Source organism: Anas acuta, chromosome 4 (genome assembly GCF_963932015.1).
Source record: "Anas acuta chromosome 4, bAnaAcu1.1, whole genome shotgun sequence".
NCBI lineage: Eukaryota > Metazoa > Chordata > Aves > Anseriformes > Anatidae > Anas > Anas acuta.
This window is the reverse complement of record NC_088982.1, coordinates 12,751,147-12,772,501: the sequence shown is the minus strand read 5'-3', so window position 1 is coordinate 12,772,501 and position 21,355 is coordinate 12,751,147. Positions and strand designations below refer to the sequence as shown.

General features: G+C 36.9%; 1 protein-coding gene across 4 annotated transcripts in view; it reads right to left on the bottom strand.

Moving 5' to 3' along the window:
- Nucleotides 1-21,355, bottom strand: part of EVC2 (EvC ciliary complex subunit 2) — a 69,229-nt gene that overhangs the window by 39,194 nt on the left and 8,680 nt on the right. For all 4 annotated transcript variants that reach the window (XM_068679894.1, XM_068679895.1, XM_068679892.1 and 1 more), the window contains exons 3-9: nucleotides 20,119-20,279; nucleotides 19,553-19,603; nucleotides 15,026-15,212; nucleotides 13,729-13,838; nucleotides 12,145-12,207; nucleotides 9,683-9,817; nucleotides 6,980-7,131 (exon numbers count right to left, since the gene is read on the bottom strand). In XM_068679894.1, coding sequence (XP_068535995.1) covers nucleotides 6,980-7,131; nucleotides 9,683-9,817; nucleotides 12,145-12,207; nucleotides 13,729-13,838; nucleotides 15,026-15,212; nucleotides 19,553-19,603; nucleotides 20,119-20,279 — 859 coding nt within the window. The remainder of the gene's footprint in view (nucleotides 1-6,979; nucleotides 7,132-9,682; nucleotides 9,818-12,144; nucleotides 12,208-13,728; nucleotides 13,839-15,025; nucleotides 15,213-19,552; nucleotides 19,604-20,118; nucleotides 20,280-21,355) is intronic.

Here is a 21,355-nt window from a genome sequence, read left to right as displayed (position 1 = left end):
CATGAAAGCGAAGAGGGGGACAAGAAAGAAGTGTTGTGGTCCATGTTGCCTTGTTACGCTTCACAGAAGTGAACATGGACAGGGAGAAACCCCTCTGGGGTCAGACAGGAAAATCACACAGCTGTGACTTCAAACAGCATCTTCCAGTGCTGGCTTTAGTAACTGTAAGCAGAAAAAGCCAGTTCCAGTATAATGGGCATCAAAGGTATTCAGCTGCAGATGTGGTTTGTTTCCTAAATCATCCATTTGTTGATGGATTAATAATACAGTAAGTTGTGTTGTGTTGTTTTGTTTTTTTTAAACAGGGGAATGGTTTTATTATAAAAGCTCGTGACTATACTTGAGATTTCCAACCCCCTAGAGTCAGACTATGAAGCATAGCAATGCTAATATTTTACAGAATCCTGGTTCTAAAACAGAAAGAAAGAGGAGAACAAAAATTAATCTCCTGGTGACCCTCTTGTGCTTTAAACACCACAGGAAATTGCATAACAACAAACACCGATCAACTACTGACACTATTATTTCATTCATTTCAGTGAACATAAAATTGCTGTATTGATGTGGCCCATTTGTGGTGGCATAGCTTGCTCCTTTCAGCCTCTCCCTTCCCTTCTTCCTCCCTCTGCTCATGCTCTCCAGCTGTGTCGAGTCACAAAAGAGACCGCAAACACTCTGGAGTGGGCATCTTACCCACGCTGCACCATGATGAGGTAAAAATCTCTGTGAGAAACTAAAACTGCGCTGCAGTAGAGGCAGATCTAAAGACATGAGGTCTTAATGGCCACCAACAGCTACCAAATGCCCAGAGCCAAATCTTCAGCCCTCCCGTGCTGGAGCAGGGTGTATTGCCTTGCCCATCTGCATCAGAAGACATCAGAAGATGCTTTGTGCTACACCAGTAGCTGTAATGGCCTGCAGCCAGCTTTGAACTGGGAGAGTTCATCCATCAGTCCTATTACACTTTACACAACTAAGCATAAACTCAGCACCTGAAATGTGAGCCTACAGAGAACACAAGACATCTCGTAAATAAATCTAATAGTTAAGAAAAGGACATGACTGTTATCTAAGGATATATTCCCATGGATGAGTCATGGATTAAGTTTAGCTTTCCTAAAAAAGACTACATGCTGACAAACACAGAAATAGGATTGTCATGGTAGATAGATACAGATTTAAGGAAAATTTAAAAAGATGATAAGTTGAGCTGAGAGATCACTGTTTCTTCTTCAGAGAAAACTGACTCATGAAAAATTGCTGAACATGTAAGTACCAGATTTGGCAGCAGTTTCATCATCAAATTCTTTCAAGTTGCCACAGCAAGAGACCAGAGGTATTTCAATTCTTAAATTCTTTCTTTGCTTCCTCTACCTTATGAGCTACTTCCTGTTACCTATCAAGCATTTGTGTTTCTCTGATGGGGGAAAAAAAAAAAAAAAAAAGATACTTTATGCATTTTTCAAGTTTATAACAGCACTTATAACACAGAACTACAAATGCATGTTCTGGGGTTCATTCCATGTGTAGGTGCTTTATCTTACTGTTACATCAACGTGATTATTATTTATTTTTATATTCCTGCATTGTACACATTACACAAAAATAGAGCTCCCTCCAAAAATTCTAAAATTTCTGTTATACATTTTAAAAGTTATGAAGCACAGAAATTTAGCATCTCCATTTTTTGCATTATCAATGTAATTATTTGTCACCATTTTCTATGGAGGAATATTCAGGTCTAGCTGCTATGACAATGTGATCTTTTTCTTCTTACCTTTCATTTGAATTCAGGTTTAAAAAACAAACAACAAAACACACTGACTCCATAGCAAATTAAACCAAGATGTATGGCAAAACATTTACATTTAGAAAGAAAAGGTGAACTTCTAATATGGTAGTAAATTGTTTTTGACTTTTCTGTCAAGGATCCCTGGAAACATTTTGATCTTGTTCTCTAGTACATTGGCCTTGATGCCCTCTACCATCAGAAAAAAATAAGCTTCAGTGAATCCATATTACTTAGTGATCTGCCAAAATAATTGGCAGAGTTTATTGTGTATCAGCAATGAGGTTCAAGTTCAGCCAGAAATTCAGCTAGAGCTTTGCAAAATTCAAGTAAGCTGAGTTGTACAAAATGAAGATGAAAAAGAAAAGCTGTAGCAGTGGAAAGTCATTTAAAGAAATAAAGTTGACTTTAAAATAGCTGTACCTTCTAATACTATGAGCATGGTCAGACTTCATCACATCAGACACAAAGCCAAACTGCTCAGCTATCTTCACATTCTGTTCCAGATACACAGTAAAAGAGACCTACAACATTTTGCAACATGTACTTCTAGTGCTTGCAACATTTGCATCTAGTGCTTATGTTAAATATTCAAATCATATAGCTTCTTCTCATTAGCATACATTGCCAATGGGCCAATATTAAGGAATATACACAGTAAGGAACCTACTGAGAATAGAAGCCAAACTATTTTGCTGCATAATGTGCATCAAGGATATGACTTACTAAGACTAAACTCACAAAAGAAGTAACTAAGAAGCTTTCTTATGAAATATTAAAAGTATGTTTTGTTCTCTAGCCAATTCTCCTGACATTGCATACTGTCTACACTCCAAAGATGTCCCTGTCCATAAATATTGAACACATGCTCCTAATGTATTTGCTAAACAATTTGGTGCTGTCGCTTCTTAAAATACATTAACTATTAACCTAGCTTCATGCCATAAAGAGGACAAAAAAATTCTGTGGCTCTTACTTTTCTGAGTATTTTTTTCATTTGTGTCTTGACAATGGAACAAAACGTCAGAATGATTACACTGGTTTACTATCACAGTGTAATTCAAAAAGAATGTATCAGTTACGTTGGCAAGTTTGTATGTTCACCATGCAGAGAAAATGACACACAGCTACACTGAAGGAATTATCAAACTAGAATATACTTGCTGAATGAAAATATAAGCAAGATTTTGTTGGTTCAAATACCTGAAGTATCAACCCATCTCTAACAAAAGCCCATACACTTTTGCCTCCCTAAATAAAAAAAAAAATAATGCAGGATTATGATGCTGAAATTCATATTCAGTGTACACGTGACATGAAAACACCGTGTTCAAAATACAAGCTCAGTTCTTATTATATTGCCACCCCTGCACGACAAATCAATCCTCATCCCTTTGTTCCTTACAGAACTCCCAACCATTCTGCTGGGTAACACTGAATGCAAATAAATAAATAAATAATGCAATGTTGCTGAAAAAGTGATTCTGTGACCACAGAATCAGTAAAACTGTAACATTTCATTCCAGCACAGAGTCCATTCTAATTGACTGCAATTATCCATTAATAAGTTAGAAATGCACGTTCTTTCTTTTGCCATTATGTTTTGCAAAGCACTATCCTTAAAACAGATAATTCAGTAAAAATAAGGATTATTCTATTCTGTTTTTAGCACAGATTGTTGTCAGAGAAGCCCCTAAGGCAATGGTACAGTATTTTATCTTTGTCTTTTGAATCTGCTAAAAGCCTGGATAATGTACAACAGTTTATATATTAAAAGACTAAGATGAAAACCTTTAAGGAATATAGATCTGAAACTAAAGGACTGTCTTCCCCAGCTTATGTAAAGAATATGGAACAAAAATTAAGAGACAGGGAAGCATCCTGGGCTTAGTATCATAAAAGAGTGCTTACAGTGAGATATAAAACAAGGTTTATATTCTAGCTGTTGAAAAATGCAGGAACAATATTACAAATACCTAATATAGGCATTAAGTTAATGCTGTAGCCTTTTAGACCCACCACCCTGCAAGACATGGATTTGTCTCACTTACCTCCAGACTCCTATATCTGGGTTAATCAGCCCAGGCTCCAGGTTTTAGAATCAGTGGGCACAGCATTCATATGACTAATTTCTAGATGTCTACTTTAGGTTAAGAGGAGTTATACTCTAGAAGTGCTCTTTTTCACCACTGAGTAAAAATGGGAACTCAGGATAAGTTAGTGTAGAACTTTCCATCACAGAGATCCTCATTCGGCCACATAAACTGTGCCAGCAGTAAGAGAAGAGAGGAACAGGCATGCAGTAATTTAATACCCATGAGTGCCAATGAATGGTCAGTTCATCTGTGTGTCATCTACTAGTAGTAAATGAACCAGAAACAAAATACATGAAAAAAAATACAGAAAAAAGATACGTGAAAGAAGATTTAGAATAATGTAAATATCAATGGCTACTTCCTAATCCCTAACAGAGGCTGATCTGAGCCCTTCACAGAAACATCTATAACCCTTTCAATCCTCTTTTAAAGGAGAGCAATTCTGGATGTTTTTGTGGTCCATCTATCATTCTCATCCCAGAAAAATCAAAAGATAACTCAAAAGCTGAAGAAGATTAGCAACTGCTAACAAGCATTTATTTGCTGTGATGCTTTGCCTCCTTACAAAAGCATGAACAAATTGAACACTATCAAAGTTTTCTCTTGAAAAAAGCAACTTGCCCAAAATGGAGTAAATTTGTTTCACCCGCTGTCAACACTGATGCTGATTTTTCTGTCTCTCATTCCTGATGGAGAAGAGGCTTAAGGGAGTGATTTCATTTCTCTAAATAAGACACTTTCAGACATTCTTACTTGCCTAACCACCAAATTTTGAAATGATCAGAGATAGTTAGTTACACAAAGAGACTGATAACTCAAATGCAAAGATTTTGAGCAAAAAGTTGGACATCTGCACTAAATCAACAGTCCACCAGAATGTCTACCAGAGGAGAATTCTTCTACAAAAAGATCTTGTCTCCCACATGCAGAATATAAAACCACACTGAAAAATCCTACAAGCTCTTTCTGCTTCCTATGATCAGTGAAATCCTGAGCAAGTTCCTAGCCTTTTAACTATTTACATTGATTTTAAATTGGACAAAAATATTCAACAGAAATACAGGTGCTCTTCAATCCAATAATGTGGAATAGTGGTTTCAGTGGAGACCGTACACAATGCTTAAAATAAGCTGATGGCCACTGTAGTGTTTTACAGTCACAGCCCACTACATGATAAAATCACAGTATGCTCTAATCTTTACTGATGACTTTTCAGTTGTTGATAAGCTGTATTTTCCCAAAAGAGACACAGATGAATCCAGGTGCCATAAGACAGATAAATCCCCAAAATGGGTCTAGTGAGCATATCTACAGTTATTCACGTAGGATGGATGCTGTAATGAGATGAAAGCATTCCTTTCCATTCCAGCTATTTCAGACCACACCAGCTTTTTTATCTAATATTTTATACTATAGCTGAGAAAATCCTTTTATTTTCTTGAACATTCAAAGAGACAAGACAATCTCTGCATTTCTGCTTTCAGGAGAACTGCCAACTCAAGCAGTTTTGAGGCCATTTTTGAGGCAGTATCTTCAATTTTGCATAAGTGACTTTGTAACTTATATCCTACTGGATACCTTTGCTGCCTTCAATGAGGAATGCTTCAAACAAGTGCCTGTTTTGGGGTCAGACCTGACTCCATACAGTTGCAAGGACTTCCTGCAAGTACTCCAATCACATAACAAGCATTGGCTGTACATTAATTCCACTTGCATTCTAAAATGACTTCCTTTATTACAATGGAAAATCAGTTAAATCAGTTACAAAATTCCAAACTGTTATCTAAAGGAAAGTGTTGGAATGGGAAGCAGATAAATGAAGTGCTTTGATTAAAAAAATAAAAAGATGAACAAAAGGATATGGAAGGGAGAAAACAGAAACTGTGGGGAAAGGAGCAGAAACAAGAGAAGCGTTTGCATTAACTGCATAAGAATATTAAAAAACCACAGCCCCAGGACATATACTCAAACTAAGAAATGAATCCCATTTTAAGGGTTTAGCTATATGAATAATCCAGTTATTCAAATAATCCTTCCCAAGGGTTTGCAAGAACATTTACCTTTCTAAACTACAATGTATCTCAAAACAGTCCAGTATTTTTGTTAAACTTGCAAGATATTCACTATCTCTAATATAAAATAATACTGAAATGAGGTTTAAAAAAAATGTTTGATCCTCTTCTTTTTAACATTCACATAACAATTTCTAGGATAAGTCTTAAAAACCTGCACTGCTGTACAGTTATAAAAGCAAAGACCAATGTGCAATTCACAGAGATAAGCATCCTAATGAAATGCAGGAAATAATAATGCTGTTAGTTACCTTTTAACAAAAGAAAATTACTTCCATGATCCCTTAACTTTTCCTTTTTGGCTTCTGCAGATTTTATAGTTGCATAACCTGACTTGTAACCTGACTTGCCAGGAGCTAACTATAAGACTGAACAAACAAAATCTCTGTCCTCACATCACACCTTTTTTTCCAGTTCTGCTGAAGAACAGATGCCCTTTATTAGCTGCATGTTTCTGTCTAACAACCCTGACTGGCCTTTCTACAAAACCAGGAGAGTTTCTCCGCTCTACCCAGTGGTCCTGCTGATCCAATCTATATGGTATCTTTCTGTTAGCCCTACAAACTGTCACTCCTTAGACTCTGATCCAGGTGTTTCCAAAATACACTGCTACACAGAAATGCCAGCACCCAGAAGGGGTGTGCTAGGATAAAAGCCACAGTTCTGAAAGCAGAACTGTGTTCAGCAATAGAATATACCCTTTCAACATCTTCTTTTACACAGAAGTTTTTCCTCACTTAATGAACCACAGGGAAGCAAAAACAGATGTTCATTTGAATTGGAAAACTTGCATGCCTCAGGCCTATCTAGAGCTGTGACTTCTATAAGTGAAGCAATGTAAATTATGACAATTTTCAGTTCCCACAGATGGCTATCAATACATTTCAAAAACCTAAGGAAACAGTCATACGTGCAAATAGACACTACAAAAATAACAATTAAAGGGTAGATAGTCAAAACATATTGAAAGATTTAGATGATGGTAAATGTGATTAATGTGATGTAACAGCAGGAATTCTTACTCTTCTAAAGCCTGAAGCATATTCTTTGATTCTTCAAATGTCAGTATATCAATGACTTGGTCATTCATAATTACATCTTCACTAAAGAGATCACCTGAACTGAACTGAGAATGCTCCAGTTTGTGATTTTGACTGTGTTCATGTTGTATCTCCTAAAAAAAGGAAGAAAAAATTAAGCTTCGGATTATAAAAAAAAAAAAATACAGTGAAGCTGATGTCATTTTATTGCAGGTAATCATGAGTTACCAGAAAGACTCCCACTTATCATCACATTGTACAGCTGGAAATGGAATAGAGCAATTGTGTAGTTCAAATACATGTACATATTTAGGATCAAGTGTAATACTTTTGTCTCAGGCTGAACTTTTTTTTACTTTTTTCTATATAACTGATCAGGAGTACAAATGAAGAAATTAATGCAAAAGATAGCAGACTTTACATTGACATTAGTAGGCTTGCAAAAGCCTTCCGAGGAGGTTATTTTCTACTATAAACTTTCTAGTAAAATTTTAAAGAAATTTCTATGGTATACACATTACATATGGCAAAATTATACTACTAGACAGTTCACAGGTCGGTGAGACTTCCTTGAGATGGGCTAAGAAAATCACTATACAAAAAATTGCTGTAAGTAGCTCGTGCTAGGACTGAATTGGTGTGTTTTTTTTTTTTTTTTTAATAACAATGTTATAAAAAGCAGCCTTTTAAATGGGAAGGGATTATTTCTTCAGGCCTAAAAGAAATAAAAATTGTTAATGTAGTAATTCTCAACCAGAGTGTCAGGCTGGAAGTGCCTTCTGAGCCCATCTGGTCCATCCACTGGCCTGTGACTAGATCTCTTCTGCATAATGAGACAAATTCACCTATCATTAGATAAAAAAATTACTGCAAATCTATTAAAAACAACAACAAAAACACAATAAAACCTTCTTTTGTCATTTGTCAGAAACTGTAGAAAAGATAAAATAAGTTGTTCACAGAATTTAAATCACAAAGAAAATACACCTTTTTCCCTCACTTTTTGCTGCTTCAGTAGAGCATATACAGATGACTTAGCACATGCACTGTCTTCAAATCTATCAAACATTGTGAAGTTACATCTGACACAGCATTTTTACCTAGAGATAGGAAACCAATACTCATAGTTGCATAAAGCAAACTGTACACATCTAGTCCTGAAACAAATTATTTCCAGCAAGACCACCCAAGCCTCTGAAATGTGCTATGCCCCTCTACAACTCTTCCCAGATTGCCTGCCTCAAGCAGAGCAATATGTGGAAGCTGAGGTCTCCAAGCAGAGTGCTACTTCTGAGTACATGCTTCTCAATACATTTGTCCTCTATGCAAGAGCACTCCAAATGCTATGCAGAAGAGCAGAGCACTACAAGTGCATTGCCCTCCCTGGACTGCCTCCACACATGCCACAGCACAGCAGTGTCCCTGAGAAACACATCTAATGGGTTTCTTTGTTTTGAAGTCGGTTGGCATAGGAAGAATAAAACCCCAAAGTGCTCTCCAGGCAGCCACATAAATGTGCCTACAGAAATGCTTCAACCAAATCTTTAAAATTACTGTGGAATTTTTCTGAAACCTTTAAACAGACACTTTCATTATAGATTACAAATTAAAGCTTTCTGGGCGTTTGAAAAAATCAGACCACTGAAGAAAAAGAAACCAAACTGAAATCCAAAAGTAGAGTGAGAACACAGCTACCACTTAAATTTCTGTCAGTCTTAATTGTCTCAGTTTGACAGCACCAGCCAGCACAGTTTATACTATCCAACAGCCCCAGAGGGAATCTCAAATGATATGTCTCTCACCTGTATCACCACTTCCATCCTAAACCAACATTCTCAGACCACGCCCAAGAGAAATTGCAATAGACAGAGTGACACTGACTGCTTGACCTGGCAACCCAGTAGGAGATCTACCACCACCTGAGCAGAGGAAGGTTTCAAACCTTTAACACCCCCTTTCTTAGGAGATTGTTCTCATCACTGTAATAGCAACCGAGGTCTCTATCTCCCTCCCACTGAAGTTGTTCCACTTCATATAAATCGCAAAATAATTTTAAAAAGCAAGGACTGGAGCTTGGGCCAATCTGATGGATATTCATCAGACTGTATTTTCTCTCTCTGACCCTGTATGTACTGAAATACTTTCTAAGAACTGGAATGATCTGGATAAAGAGCACTGTAAATGCTCCATCCCCAAACCCAACTGCTTTGCTTAATCACTCAAGAGACCAAGGTAAATCCAAAGATCTACGAGACCCAGCTTCAAACCCCTGTTCCTGATAATCAGAAATACAATTTGGACTCATGTATTCTGCATTCAAGGTGAGTGGTCTACCCAGAGTTATTCTGCCTCTCATACCGGGAGCAAAAGGAGAGATAAGGACAAGGAAGAAGATGAAAACAAATGCAAAGCCAATGGGTAGTATCGCTCCCCTGTGAAGCTTAACAACCAGTTATTGACAGCAGTTCTTTTGATCAGACTATTCTTACATCACTTCTAAATCTGATTGTGCTAAAGATTTGGGGTTGTAGAGATTATAGTACCAGTGAATTCAATCCAGCACTTGTTGCCTTTTATTTAGCTTCAAAAACACTTTAGGAAATCCATATTAGTTTGCATGTTATATCATCAGAGATGATCAATAACAAAATTATATAAAGTACTGTTACAGATAGTACGACTCACCTGGTTTTTACTATGGAAATTCCATTTTAATACTTTGGTTTGGTAAAGAATGAAAAAAACAGCACATGTCAATCCAAAGGAAATGAAAAAAGCAATGAAGAATCCTGAAGCATGGATGGCATGGCTGTATGAAATCTGAAATGAAAAGACCATATTATTTAAATTAATTTTCCTATATATACAAAGATCAGACTTAAAGATCACAGCTGTAACCAACACAGTAAATTACTTTTAAATGGCTTTATAAAACTTCAGGGTTACTCAGCATTAAATTACAATTAGTAATTTTTATTTATTAATAGTGTCTATTTCCTATAGATTTTGAAGTCTGCATGCCCTTATGCCCACCTAGTTCAAATGCCTCGGTAAATTCCAACAACAGATCTCTCATGGATTGAACTGTAGTTGCTGTGACTTTTGGGAAGACTGTACTTAAGAGCCTGTGTTGCCAATCTCTCCAAAATCTCGTTGAAATTAATGGCATTTGACATTGCCCAGAGCCTCTGAAAAATCAGTCTGATGTTGGCTTCCTGAAATTAATGGCCATTTCTTGATTCAATAAAACTCAGTAAACAACACTGGGATAAAGCACTAATAGGAGTTCAGAATAAACAGATAACTGACGATAAAACTCCCTAATTTGTGTGTATCATTGCAGTTTCTCCATGAGACAGAGTCAGAAAATAGCAGGAGCACTGGAACTACACTTCAACTAATATCTTTGTAGGCCTTTCACTTTAGGTCTTAATTTAATCTTTAAATGGAATGGCATTAAAAATTAATTTTTACTTCATGCTCCATGTAGCAAAAGTTAATTTAATGTTTGTTTAGTTCTTTGAGATGTCTGCATGAAAAATATAGCACAGCTACTAGTATAATGTTTCACCACAAAATAATCACTCTGCTGGGGCTAGAAAGTGTAAATAATTAACATGCCGCTTGCAAGCAGGGCTTGGTCATCTCATAAAGCAGAAAGCTGGGAGCATTCCATAGAACAAACAGAATTCGGCACAGGAAGCAACAATCAAATGCAGTCTGCAATGTAGAAAATATTTATTCTAATTTAACAGCAGAATTTGATCCTTTTACTGCCTGCTTATGGAAAAAAGTTCTTGGATAGGGAATTATCTATGCTTTTATAAGACAGTAAAATGAGTTTTGGAGGAACACCCCATTTCCTTGGATACAGCCTAATGGGCTATAATGCCTGAAAGCATCACAGTGGATGCTGCGGTGTGGGGAATCAGAGACCCCATACAAACCATGGCATAGGACCAGTTTGGCACTGCAGGCTGACCTCCAAACCACTGACACATCAATGAGCCTCAAAACCCATATGTAAAGCTAACTTCTTAAGCCATCTTAATAGTGTGAGGTGAAGAAGCATTAAAGGCCTGATTTTCTTTCAAAAGTTGCTGCGCTCCCACTGATTTAAAGGATGCTGAGGGAAACAATTCTGGCAAAAATGAGGTCAACGTAATTATTATCACAAATCCCATGCAATATGGCTAGACAGGAGAAATGTGTTTTGCTTTCACTACAGCTTCCTACTCAGCATTGAAACCACTTAGCCAAAGGCAGAGGCATGCAGTATTCACAGCCCCTGAAGCACTGTGGGAAGACATCTGGCACGGGCCAACAGATAAGCTATGCTTGTATTTTTTTGTAACCCACATTTTTCATAACCCATATTTTTTCATTTATCTTGTCATAGGCAACCAAGCACTTTCTTCCAGCAACACAGAAGAGAAAATGCACAGGGTATGAAAAATTTTAAAGAACAGCACAACAACAAGTGTGCAATTAAACCACATGTAAATTCACAGGACCAGCTTAGCATGGTACTGCCATGGCTGTGTAAGTAATTCTTCATTTTTCTAGCCCCTAGTCAACATTTAGAATCCACTTAGTCACAAGCATATTGGTTGTTCACCGTTCACCACAATCATGAACACTTTCAAATAAATAAAATTTAAGATGGAGATCATTTATAACACCTGACACTATGGACAAATACAATACATCTCACTTGTCTCAGTATGAAACATTTTCTCGATAGGTGGAGGATAACTCCACACTTTTTGAAAGGCAAATAGCTTTCTTGTGGTAGCTATTCCCAAGAGCACATGAGCAAATTCCTCATTACAGTTCTCTGTGGCTGGACAATGCTTCAGAAAAAAAAAAAAAAAAAAAAAAAAAAGCTACACATATACACATATAATGTGTATATTGCTGCTACATATAAATGTAAATATTGCTGCTTTAGGATAACAAAATCCCACTGTCTTGACTCCTGTTTTCTTCCCCTTATAATTGGAGATGGCAGAACTTGTCTATGATTAATAGCCAGATGAAATTTAAGTACCTAACTACATTCTTAGCCCCCTACGATTTAGGTTAGATTATCCATGAGTTTAAGTCAGTGAGTTTGAGACAGTGTAATGCCAAGTCATAGCATTTACCTTGGTCTTTTCTTCTTCAGTTATGGTGAATGATGCCATCAACGATACGAGATGTGTTTTATTCTGAGAGAAATATAAAAATATTACAAGCATTAAAAAATGAGCAGAATCCAATTTATAACACTGGCAAACAGCCCAGAGTCTCTACAAAAGCTTCTCCTCAGAAGAAAAGCTATACTTTTCACTAAGTAAAGCTGAATAAAATCTGATAGCTAAACGTAGTGGTAAAAGTGCTCTGTAGGATATACTCCCCTTCTAACCAAGCACGGGCTTATTCAGTGCTCACAGATTCACACTTTTTCTGCATTTTAAACTCTGTGTTGACTGAAAGTGTACAGAACATGAGTCAAAATCATTGCATATGTCTTGCAGGGATCAAAGTTTGCAGCTCAATGTCTATCAATTCTGCTAAACATCCATCTGTATCCTCTCCTCTTATCATTTCTTGGTTTTGAAGTCTTGCTCTCTGTCTCTGTAGTATACCCTCATGCACATTGATCATTTTTTCCTCTAAAACAAGTGAGATACATCAGCTGGAAATGAAAAAATATATGCAAGGTCTAACTACATGCACTTAAGAAAATGATGAGGAAAATATCAAAACAAATTTATGAATGAGGAATAAGTCACTTTGGAAGAAACCATTCTTCTTGTGTCATTAGTCCTGCTTTCTACTTAGGTTGACTCCAGCATTGTTAAATCCGTGATCAGTTCTCTTGGAGCCTGGTGCAACTGAGTCACCAAAAAAATCACCAAAGATTGAGATTACCCAGCTTCTCTCAAAAATCTCTTCAAGGTCCTCAAAACTCTCATATTTAAACAGTGGTTTTGATTACAATAATATTTTTTTTTAATAAAAACATGTCAAAACTGCAACCTCTCACAGACTATAGGAAAACACACATAAGGAGGTGGGATACTGTTATTTTAAGGATACACAGATAAACTGGAAAGAAATACAAAAAGTAGAAAGAAATGCTACAGGACAACACACAAACATCCTTTACCTATTTAAGGAGGCCTAATGATTCCTAACCTTTGAAAAATAATTCATGTATTAAAAAAAATCATGGTAACCAGGGAGTCTAAGGACTTCATTGCAGTACATGCAGGCCTCATCACAGGTCTCGTAGCTTAGGCAGACAACCATAGAATCACAGAATAGCTTAGGTTGGAAGAGACCTTAAAGACCATCTAACTCCAACCCCCCTGCCATAGGCAGGGCTTCCACCCACTAGATCAGGTTGGCCATCCAGCTCTAGGGATGGGGCATCCACAGTTTCTCTGGGCAACCTGTTCCAGTGCCTCACTACCCTTACAGTGAAGAATTTCTTCCTAATGTCTAATCTAATGTATCCTTTTTCAGTTTAAGACCATTCTCCCTTGTCCTATCATTATCTACCCGAGTAGAGTCCCTCACCACACTGTTTATAAGACCCATTTAGGAACTGAAAGGCCGCAGCGAGGTCTCCCTGGAGCCTCTTCTCCAGGATGAACATCCTCAGCTGTCTCAGAATTTCTTCACAGGAAAGGTGCTCCAGCCCTCTGAACAAGAACTGCTTTCAAGACTTGTACAGGAAATACCTGTGATGAACTCCTGAAAGTTAACTTTGCAGGCAATGTCAAGACCCTGCCATTCCATGTTTCCTTTGCATCAAGAAGTGCAGTGTAGTTGATTGCAAAGTATTCTCCAACTGTTAAAAGAGAGGAAAAAAGTGTGTAGATGAGGTACATTTACCCATACAATATTGGCCTCTTAAGGAATTGTGTCTGCATTTTCTTAAATAAAACAGTAGATACACTGTCTCGAAAATAACCCAGCAGAGTTGCACTTTTTTTTTTTAACACAAGAAGACCGAAGAGTTGAGCACCCAGCTGAGCTCATCTGCAGTTACAGATGTTTGCAAAATATGAAAAGCAAGTCCAATATGAATAAAACATCTGAGGAGCTTTTTAGGCTCCCCTTTAGACTGTGCTTCCTCACCAGCAAAAGTGCTCTCTTAGGAGTCTAGCTGCAGTAAGCTCCTCAGTAGGGAAGGCAGCCAGAGCCTGTACAGAGAAGAAGAATATGGATAAATTTACTTTATCCCAGGAAAATTTCTCAAAGTTCTCTGAGGAAGACCTGGGACAGCTCTGGAGCTCTTCCAACACAGCACATCCCCCACACGAATAATCATAATCCTAAAAAGCAATTTATTATTTTTCTATGGACATCTTCTACCTCTTGCACATGTGCTTAGGAAAGGGGAGATTAAGAAATCAAGAAAGACAAATGTTTATGAATGTCCAACTGCTATCTAAGAAACACACCAACTCCAAGACTGGAACAGTCTTTTTGGTCTACTACTTGCTTCAATTTTATAATTTGCTCAAGTCTGTAGAAAATGGATACAGGGCAGAGCTGCCTTCTTTTGGTTTAATCATTCTGCCTGTTTGCATGGCCTTTTGCAATTCCGGTGTACCTGAGGAAGTTAATCCGCCGTGATTTTAAAGACACTACACAGTAAAGTGTTTGCTTACTTTCTACCTTTTTAGCTTGGCTAAATAAGAATGACGTTTCAATTACAATTGGTTGTGCAGCAGTTTTTTAAAATATCCAAAATGAACAAATACCATCATGAAAGATTCTGTTTCATTTTGACAGCAGTGACTTTTACAGAGCACAAGGGCTCACTTCCATGCCTGGAAGAGGCAGTTCAAAGGTGGGAGCCAAAATGGGAATTAATAGAATTTTAAACTGCAGCACAAAACTTGTTACGGGGTATTTCACCCATATCAACTAATAATTACTGAGTTTACATCTTCAAAAATAAATATCCTGATTTGAACAGATGCTCTTCCACATGTATAATCAGAGCTACTTCTCTGCAGAATTTGTTACCTTGCAAGAATCTTTTCCTGTAAATCTGTACACCATCTGTTGTCTTATTACCACTGTTTTTTTGAACATGTAGACCGGTGATATTGTCCAGGAGGATAAGATCGGTAATGTTTCTTGAGAGCAGCGTGTTGGTGTTATTAATCAGAAGTCTAACATAGGCAGTTTGAGGATCATGTTCAACATCCACCTGAAAACAGAAATATTAACAGTGCAAAACAGTTGTATGTGCATCAACAGCAAAATCTGTAGTCTTGATTGCTAGTAAATAGTTCACTATTTGTGTAAGCCAATTTTCTAAAGACATTCTGAGAAACCTGCAAACAGCATTACACTCAGTTTTATCTCAGACTCCCAAGGAGATTTTAATTTTTGGTATGCCTGAATGTTGCTCAGAGACATAAAACAAAAGTTTTATGCCAGAAGTAAAGTGAAAGCCAGAAGTAAGTGAAAACAAGAATACAAATACTCCTGTGACACACAGAACTGGAACATAACTTCATAACCAGATTCTGGAAAATTCTTAGCTTTTGTATCATGAAGATGTTTCTTTTGCAAGCTGTCCTCATTGCCAGTTCATTCTCTTCATGCATTTTTGTTCTCTAGTTCTCTCTTTTTCCACAGCAACTGCACGCTCCAAAGGGTGCCAGCTGCTTCCATTTGCCCTTCCCACATAAGGGCTGCTGGAGCTACTAGCAGACTTGGAGTTCAAGGCTCTGCTTCCAGTTAGAGATGAAGTTCATAAATTAATAAGCAATCACTAGCAACACGCAGTCACATGACTTTATCTATTTATTCCATTAGGCATTCATTAACTCTCACTGAATAATTACACCCTCTAAATGAAATTGCCTTGAGCACAGAGTCACTTACTGACCTCTCACCTTTCAAAGTGCCTTCCATTATAAAATTGTATTAAGCCCAAACTGTCTAAAACTCCATCAGGCCTGTAATATGATGGTCCATAACATAGCCATGATGGCACAGTGGTCTTCTAATAATGGCACCAAATTAACACTTTGTGAAATAACCAAAGTGTGATTCAGGGACAATCTTTCTCTTTTTCCCCTCTTTTTTTTTTTTTTTTTTTAAAGGAAATGTCTCTTCTCTATCTGGACACTAGGAAAAATAGCAATAAAGCAGCCTCCCCTAAAATGAGTACTAAAAACATTAACTGTGGGAGATGTCAGAAATCATACAATTTATTGCAGCCACAGATTCAACATATGTAATTATAACTTTATAGTACACCTCGACCCATGCATTTCATTTTAATTCAGCATAGAAACAGATGAAAGTTTCAGAATGTTTTATGAACCAAGGAGGAAAAAAAAAAAAAAAAAGCTTTATTAAAATTATAATTGCTTAGTTTGCATTTTCTGACATAAATGGCAATAATTGCATTTGACTAAATCTGTTTATGTAAGTAGCTCTTCTCATTATACTACACTAAATTTTCCAAACTCATTACGGCAAGTTCAAACTCAATTGTATTAAATAAATCGTATGGGGGGAAAAAAACAACTACCTATTATACCAGATTCTGCAAATAAATGCCAGCAGGTATAAAAGTAGGTCTGATCATATTTGTAAAGAAAGCTTTGCCAATTTCATACGTTCGTGTGTCATGAGCTAGATACAACATTTATGGGACCTAAAAACACCAGATGTTAGAAGTGTGATATACTTGGGGCAGATTTTCTGTCTCCTGGTTTTCTGAACTGGTGTGATGCAGTCAGCAGACCTTTCAGCCTTTCCCATGCAGTCACAAAGCTGGAAACTTGCTTTAAAAACAACAAAACAACAAAATGAAACAGAAAAAAAGCTTAAAAGTCACAAAAAGAAAATCCAAAGCCACAAAGCAGAGACCCTGACCCAATCACTGAATCAAGAAAGCACACACTGAAAGACCACAGGTTCAAACTGCACAAGTTGTTAATACAATATTATGTTCCACAGTAAGTGTGGATAGGATTGTGCACACAAACAATTATGCACTACCAAGAGAAGGAGCTGGGAATAGGTGGGAAAACAGAAAGTCTTTCCCTTCCTTTACTTTCCCATACCTTTCTTTTGCTCTTCTGTGAGATGAAGGCAAAAATTAGGATTTCATGATCTTTTCCCATGCTTTTAACCAGACAAAAATATATTCCTTCTCATTTGGAGAGAGGAGATGTAAACAGTAATTTAGCTAAATTCTTACAATAGAATAGGCAGAAAAAGTAGGATGTGTATATTCATAGGTAGGTGAGGGAATATGGCAGCACTACTCCTCTCCTTCCTTTAGTTAAAAGGTTTAATACACACTCCCACGTACAGTCCATTATCGTTCTCCAACTAAATTTGCATTTTCCCTTCATTTCATTTAATAAAAATCTTAATTCAGTGACTAAACAAAGCAACCCTTCTGAGGAATCAAAAATCTATCACCAATCTACTGCAATTTTCCTCAGGCAGCCAAAAGGTCATGTTTTTTGCATTTGTCAATGCCTTCAAATACAGGTTTTACTTCAGAATCACAGAATACCCCGAGTTGGAAGGGACCCATAAGGGTCATCAAGTCCAATTCCTGGCATCGCACAGGTCTACCCAAAAGTTTAGACCATGTGACTAAGTGCACAGTTCAATCACTTCTTAAATTCAGACAGGCTTGGTGCAGTGACTATGTCCCTGGGGAGCCTGTACCACTGTACAACCACCCTCTCAGTGAAGAACCTCTTCCTGATGTCCAGCCTAAACTTCCCTGCCTCAGCTTAACACTGTTTAATTTTCTTTCAGCTCTGCTAAAGATCAGTATCATTATGAAGTGCTACCTCAGAAGCGTTCATGCCACGCTGTGGAATGAAGTCCTACAGGAACTTCTTTCTTGTGAAAGAAAGAAGGACTGGGCCCTCAAAGCATGGGTAAATTTTAAACACCCTAGTTTTGATCATGGTATTTCCATGATTAAATGTTGGAAAAACACTGCCTTCAAGAAGTAAACATATGTCATCTCCATGCTCTGAGGAGTCACTTACAGGTGGTGGGTAGGAATGTGCTAAATTCACTTTTTTTTTTTTTTTTTTATTTAAAACAGCTAAAGACAACCATATGGCCAGTCTGCCTCTTAGCAGGAAAGCATCTGTTCAAATGAATTAAGATTGAAGAGGATGACAAGGTAAGCAAAGGGAAATAAAACATGAAATGAATTTCAACATGGAAGACAATTCACATACAGTTGTACTGTTTTCAGTAATTTACAACAGGTAGCATCAGTAATTTACAACAGGTAGCATGGCACAATTATTTTCTGGTAATCCTGGTATCTACAACAGACTATCTTTCATCTTGTACAGCAGGATTTCACAATTTTTAATGAGTCTGTATGAGGCTGCGCTATGAATGGCAGAAAAAACAATATGTATTTGTCTCAAACTCAAAGCTAAGAAGCTTTGATACAAATATTGAGAATCCACAGTGCAAAACCCAGAAGATTCTGTCACTGCTTCTTATGCTTGAAATGCTCACTATTTGGCCTCATTAATTATGATATGCAGTTACTTCAATAATGATATTATACATAATTAGTGCCATGAGATGTGATGCATATTCATTCTCTGTGTAAATGATCCGGTGCAGGTCATAATGTCACCTCTTCTGTACTGGGTACTAAATTCTCTGTCATCATATAAAACATTTCAATGGCTGAATTCAGATTTGCCTTAAAGTTGGATGCACTTTCTCTCTCCAAGGGAAAGCACAGTGAACTGTCTCTAATGATAAAAATTCAGATTTGATTCATCTAGCACGGAGAAAAAAAAAAAGGGGGGGGTGAGGGGCAAAGGAAAAATAATCTATGCCACCTAAAGACGTAAAATTGAAAGTTTAAAAATTCTTTATAGCAGAGAGGTCTTTGCTCCTTGTATGCATTTTATGCAAGCCAAATGAAAACTTTTATCTATTAAATACCATGCTAAATACTGTGCTTTTATCTATTAAATACTGTAGCTAAGTATGCTGATGGTGACACATGGTTTCTTCCATGGCTTTGTTATAGGATGTCCCCAGACACAGTGGGCTTCACAGGGCTCAGTTCCCCATGAAAGCATGTCCACACTTGACACAGGTAGGGCACACATGGAAAACAGAGGAACACCTAAAAAGGCCCATCACATTCTCTAAAGTTTCTCTCTATCATTTTCCAGCCTTGTGACTGATACACAGAACTCGCTAACATTTGCGCGTTTATACTTTTTATAGATTCATACCGAGGTATTTAACACGGGTCAAAAACCCAAATCCCCTATAGTCTGAGAAAAGATTTCACTGACTTAATTCAGTTTTGAATCAACAATGCAAAATTACTCCTCTTGCAGAGGTGCAATCATTTCAACATAAAAATGGAAATACTCCCAAATACACAGTATGGGTACTATTCTGTTTCCAGTTTTAAAGGACACATTTTGAGTACAAATTTCCTATCAAATTAACAAGAGAAATGAAAAAAATAAAAACAAAATAACAAAAACAATAAAACACCAAAAAACTTACCACAGCACATTTCTGAAGGGTTATTCCAAATCCAGAGGACGCATCTTCAGGCTGCGGAGGAAGAAGAAAAGTCTACACAGTGCAGGAAACTATCATAACTCACAAAATGAAGCACAAGTAGTATGTAAATAAGAAAATGAGAAAAATAATTAAGAGGTATTAATCAACATCAAATTTAAGAGCTTTGTTATCCCAGCAATTACTCTTTTTGTTAGTCCAAATCCGTTTGAACTACTTATTCCCACCTGTAATTACTAGTATCTTAATTGGCACATGCATCTTTTGGCTATCAGACTTCCCTAAGTTCGTTAGACTATATGGATACAATTCATTATTATGTGTCTATCAGAGTTTACACAGCAATCACATAGCTGTATCTGTCACAATAATTATTTGGAAGTTTCACAACCAATTGGTATTGTTGAAGCCATCTAAAGTGAACACAATCACCTGAGACAGAATTAGAAACATACTAATTAGGTAGTAAATTCCAAGCAACATTCAGTTTTGACATAATTGCAATGATGTTTATAAATACTGTAAGTAGCAAACTATGATTTACTGACCAGCTGATGGTTAACAGAAGACTCTCGTTTAAACAAAATCTTCTTTGTCCATGAAGGTATCAAAGCAAATACTGAATGGCTCCACTGATCGTCTGAGGCTGCAGAAGTCAAGAGCAGGTCATGGACTTCACTTGCTTGAATTACCAGAGGTAATTGCAGTGCTGAAAACCAAGGCAAGACTCTGTGTTAGAGCTAAAGGTGGCTTCGGCACAGCAGCTACTTGGTGCGTGTCATCCTTGAAGATTCCAGCCAGAGATGATGGGGCTTGTGGTACTCAGCATGCACACCATGACCAGCACGCTCTCCCCCAAAGCATTTCAAATTTAAATAGGCAATGGAGACAAGAGGGTAGATATGAAGCAGAGATGGGACTTGCCACAGAAAAGCCAGCAGGAGTTAAAACAAAACCGCGTCCTACCTAGGGAACTCCACAGAAGATTTCTTGCCACTTAAACGTAAATCATCTAATCCATGAGTTAAAAGGTTTCCACATTAAATCAACTGTTAATATTTTCAACACAAAGAATTTTACAGCAAAGCATAAATAATTGAAGCACTCTACAATGTGAGTGGCCTCATTGCTAAGGGTGTTCTGCTTCAAAGATACAGTCTGCCAATTAACCATCAAGTATTTCAGTACATAGAACAAAAATACTTCTCAGTTGACTAAGGGTGTCAATTACTTTTCAGATTAATTGGAGTGCAATCAAATCAAATACTCCACAATTTAGTAATTTGCAATATCAATGCTATCCTATACCCCATCTCTCACATTTTTTAGTAGAGATTAGGCCAGGATATCACATGAAACTACAAGAACACCTTTGGAATTGCAATATGATAATCATTTCCATCTAATGAAGTAAAAGCACCTATGACATTAATAATTGGAGCTTATACTAAAAATCAGTAATTTAATCTAATTGTAAAACAATACAGCTGCTGAATAGAGAAAAAATGTAGTGAAAATTTATAAAAGGACTGTGGGCTTTCTGTGTTTAAAGAAGATACATTTTTGTCATTCTTTGCAAAATAGTTTTAATTTATTACTTATTTTTAAACCACACATTTTAATCATTAGTATTATATATTCATACGAACAAAAATTCTAATCAAAAAGCAAAGATTTTTGGCAAATGACACTGTTATGTAAGCTTTCTTTTTTTTAAAGCTATTAAATGTTAATGAAATATGAGAAGTTGAACATACTGACAATCTCAGAAAAATGAGAAGCTTC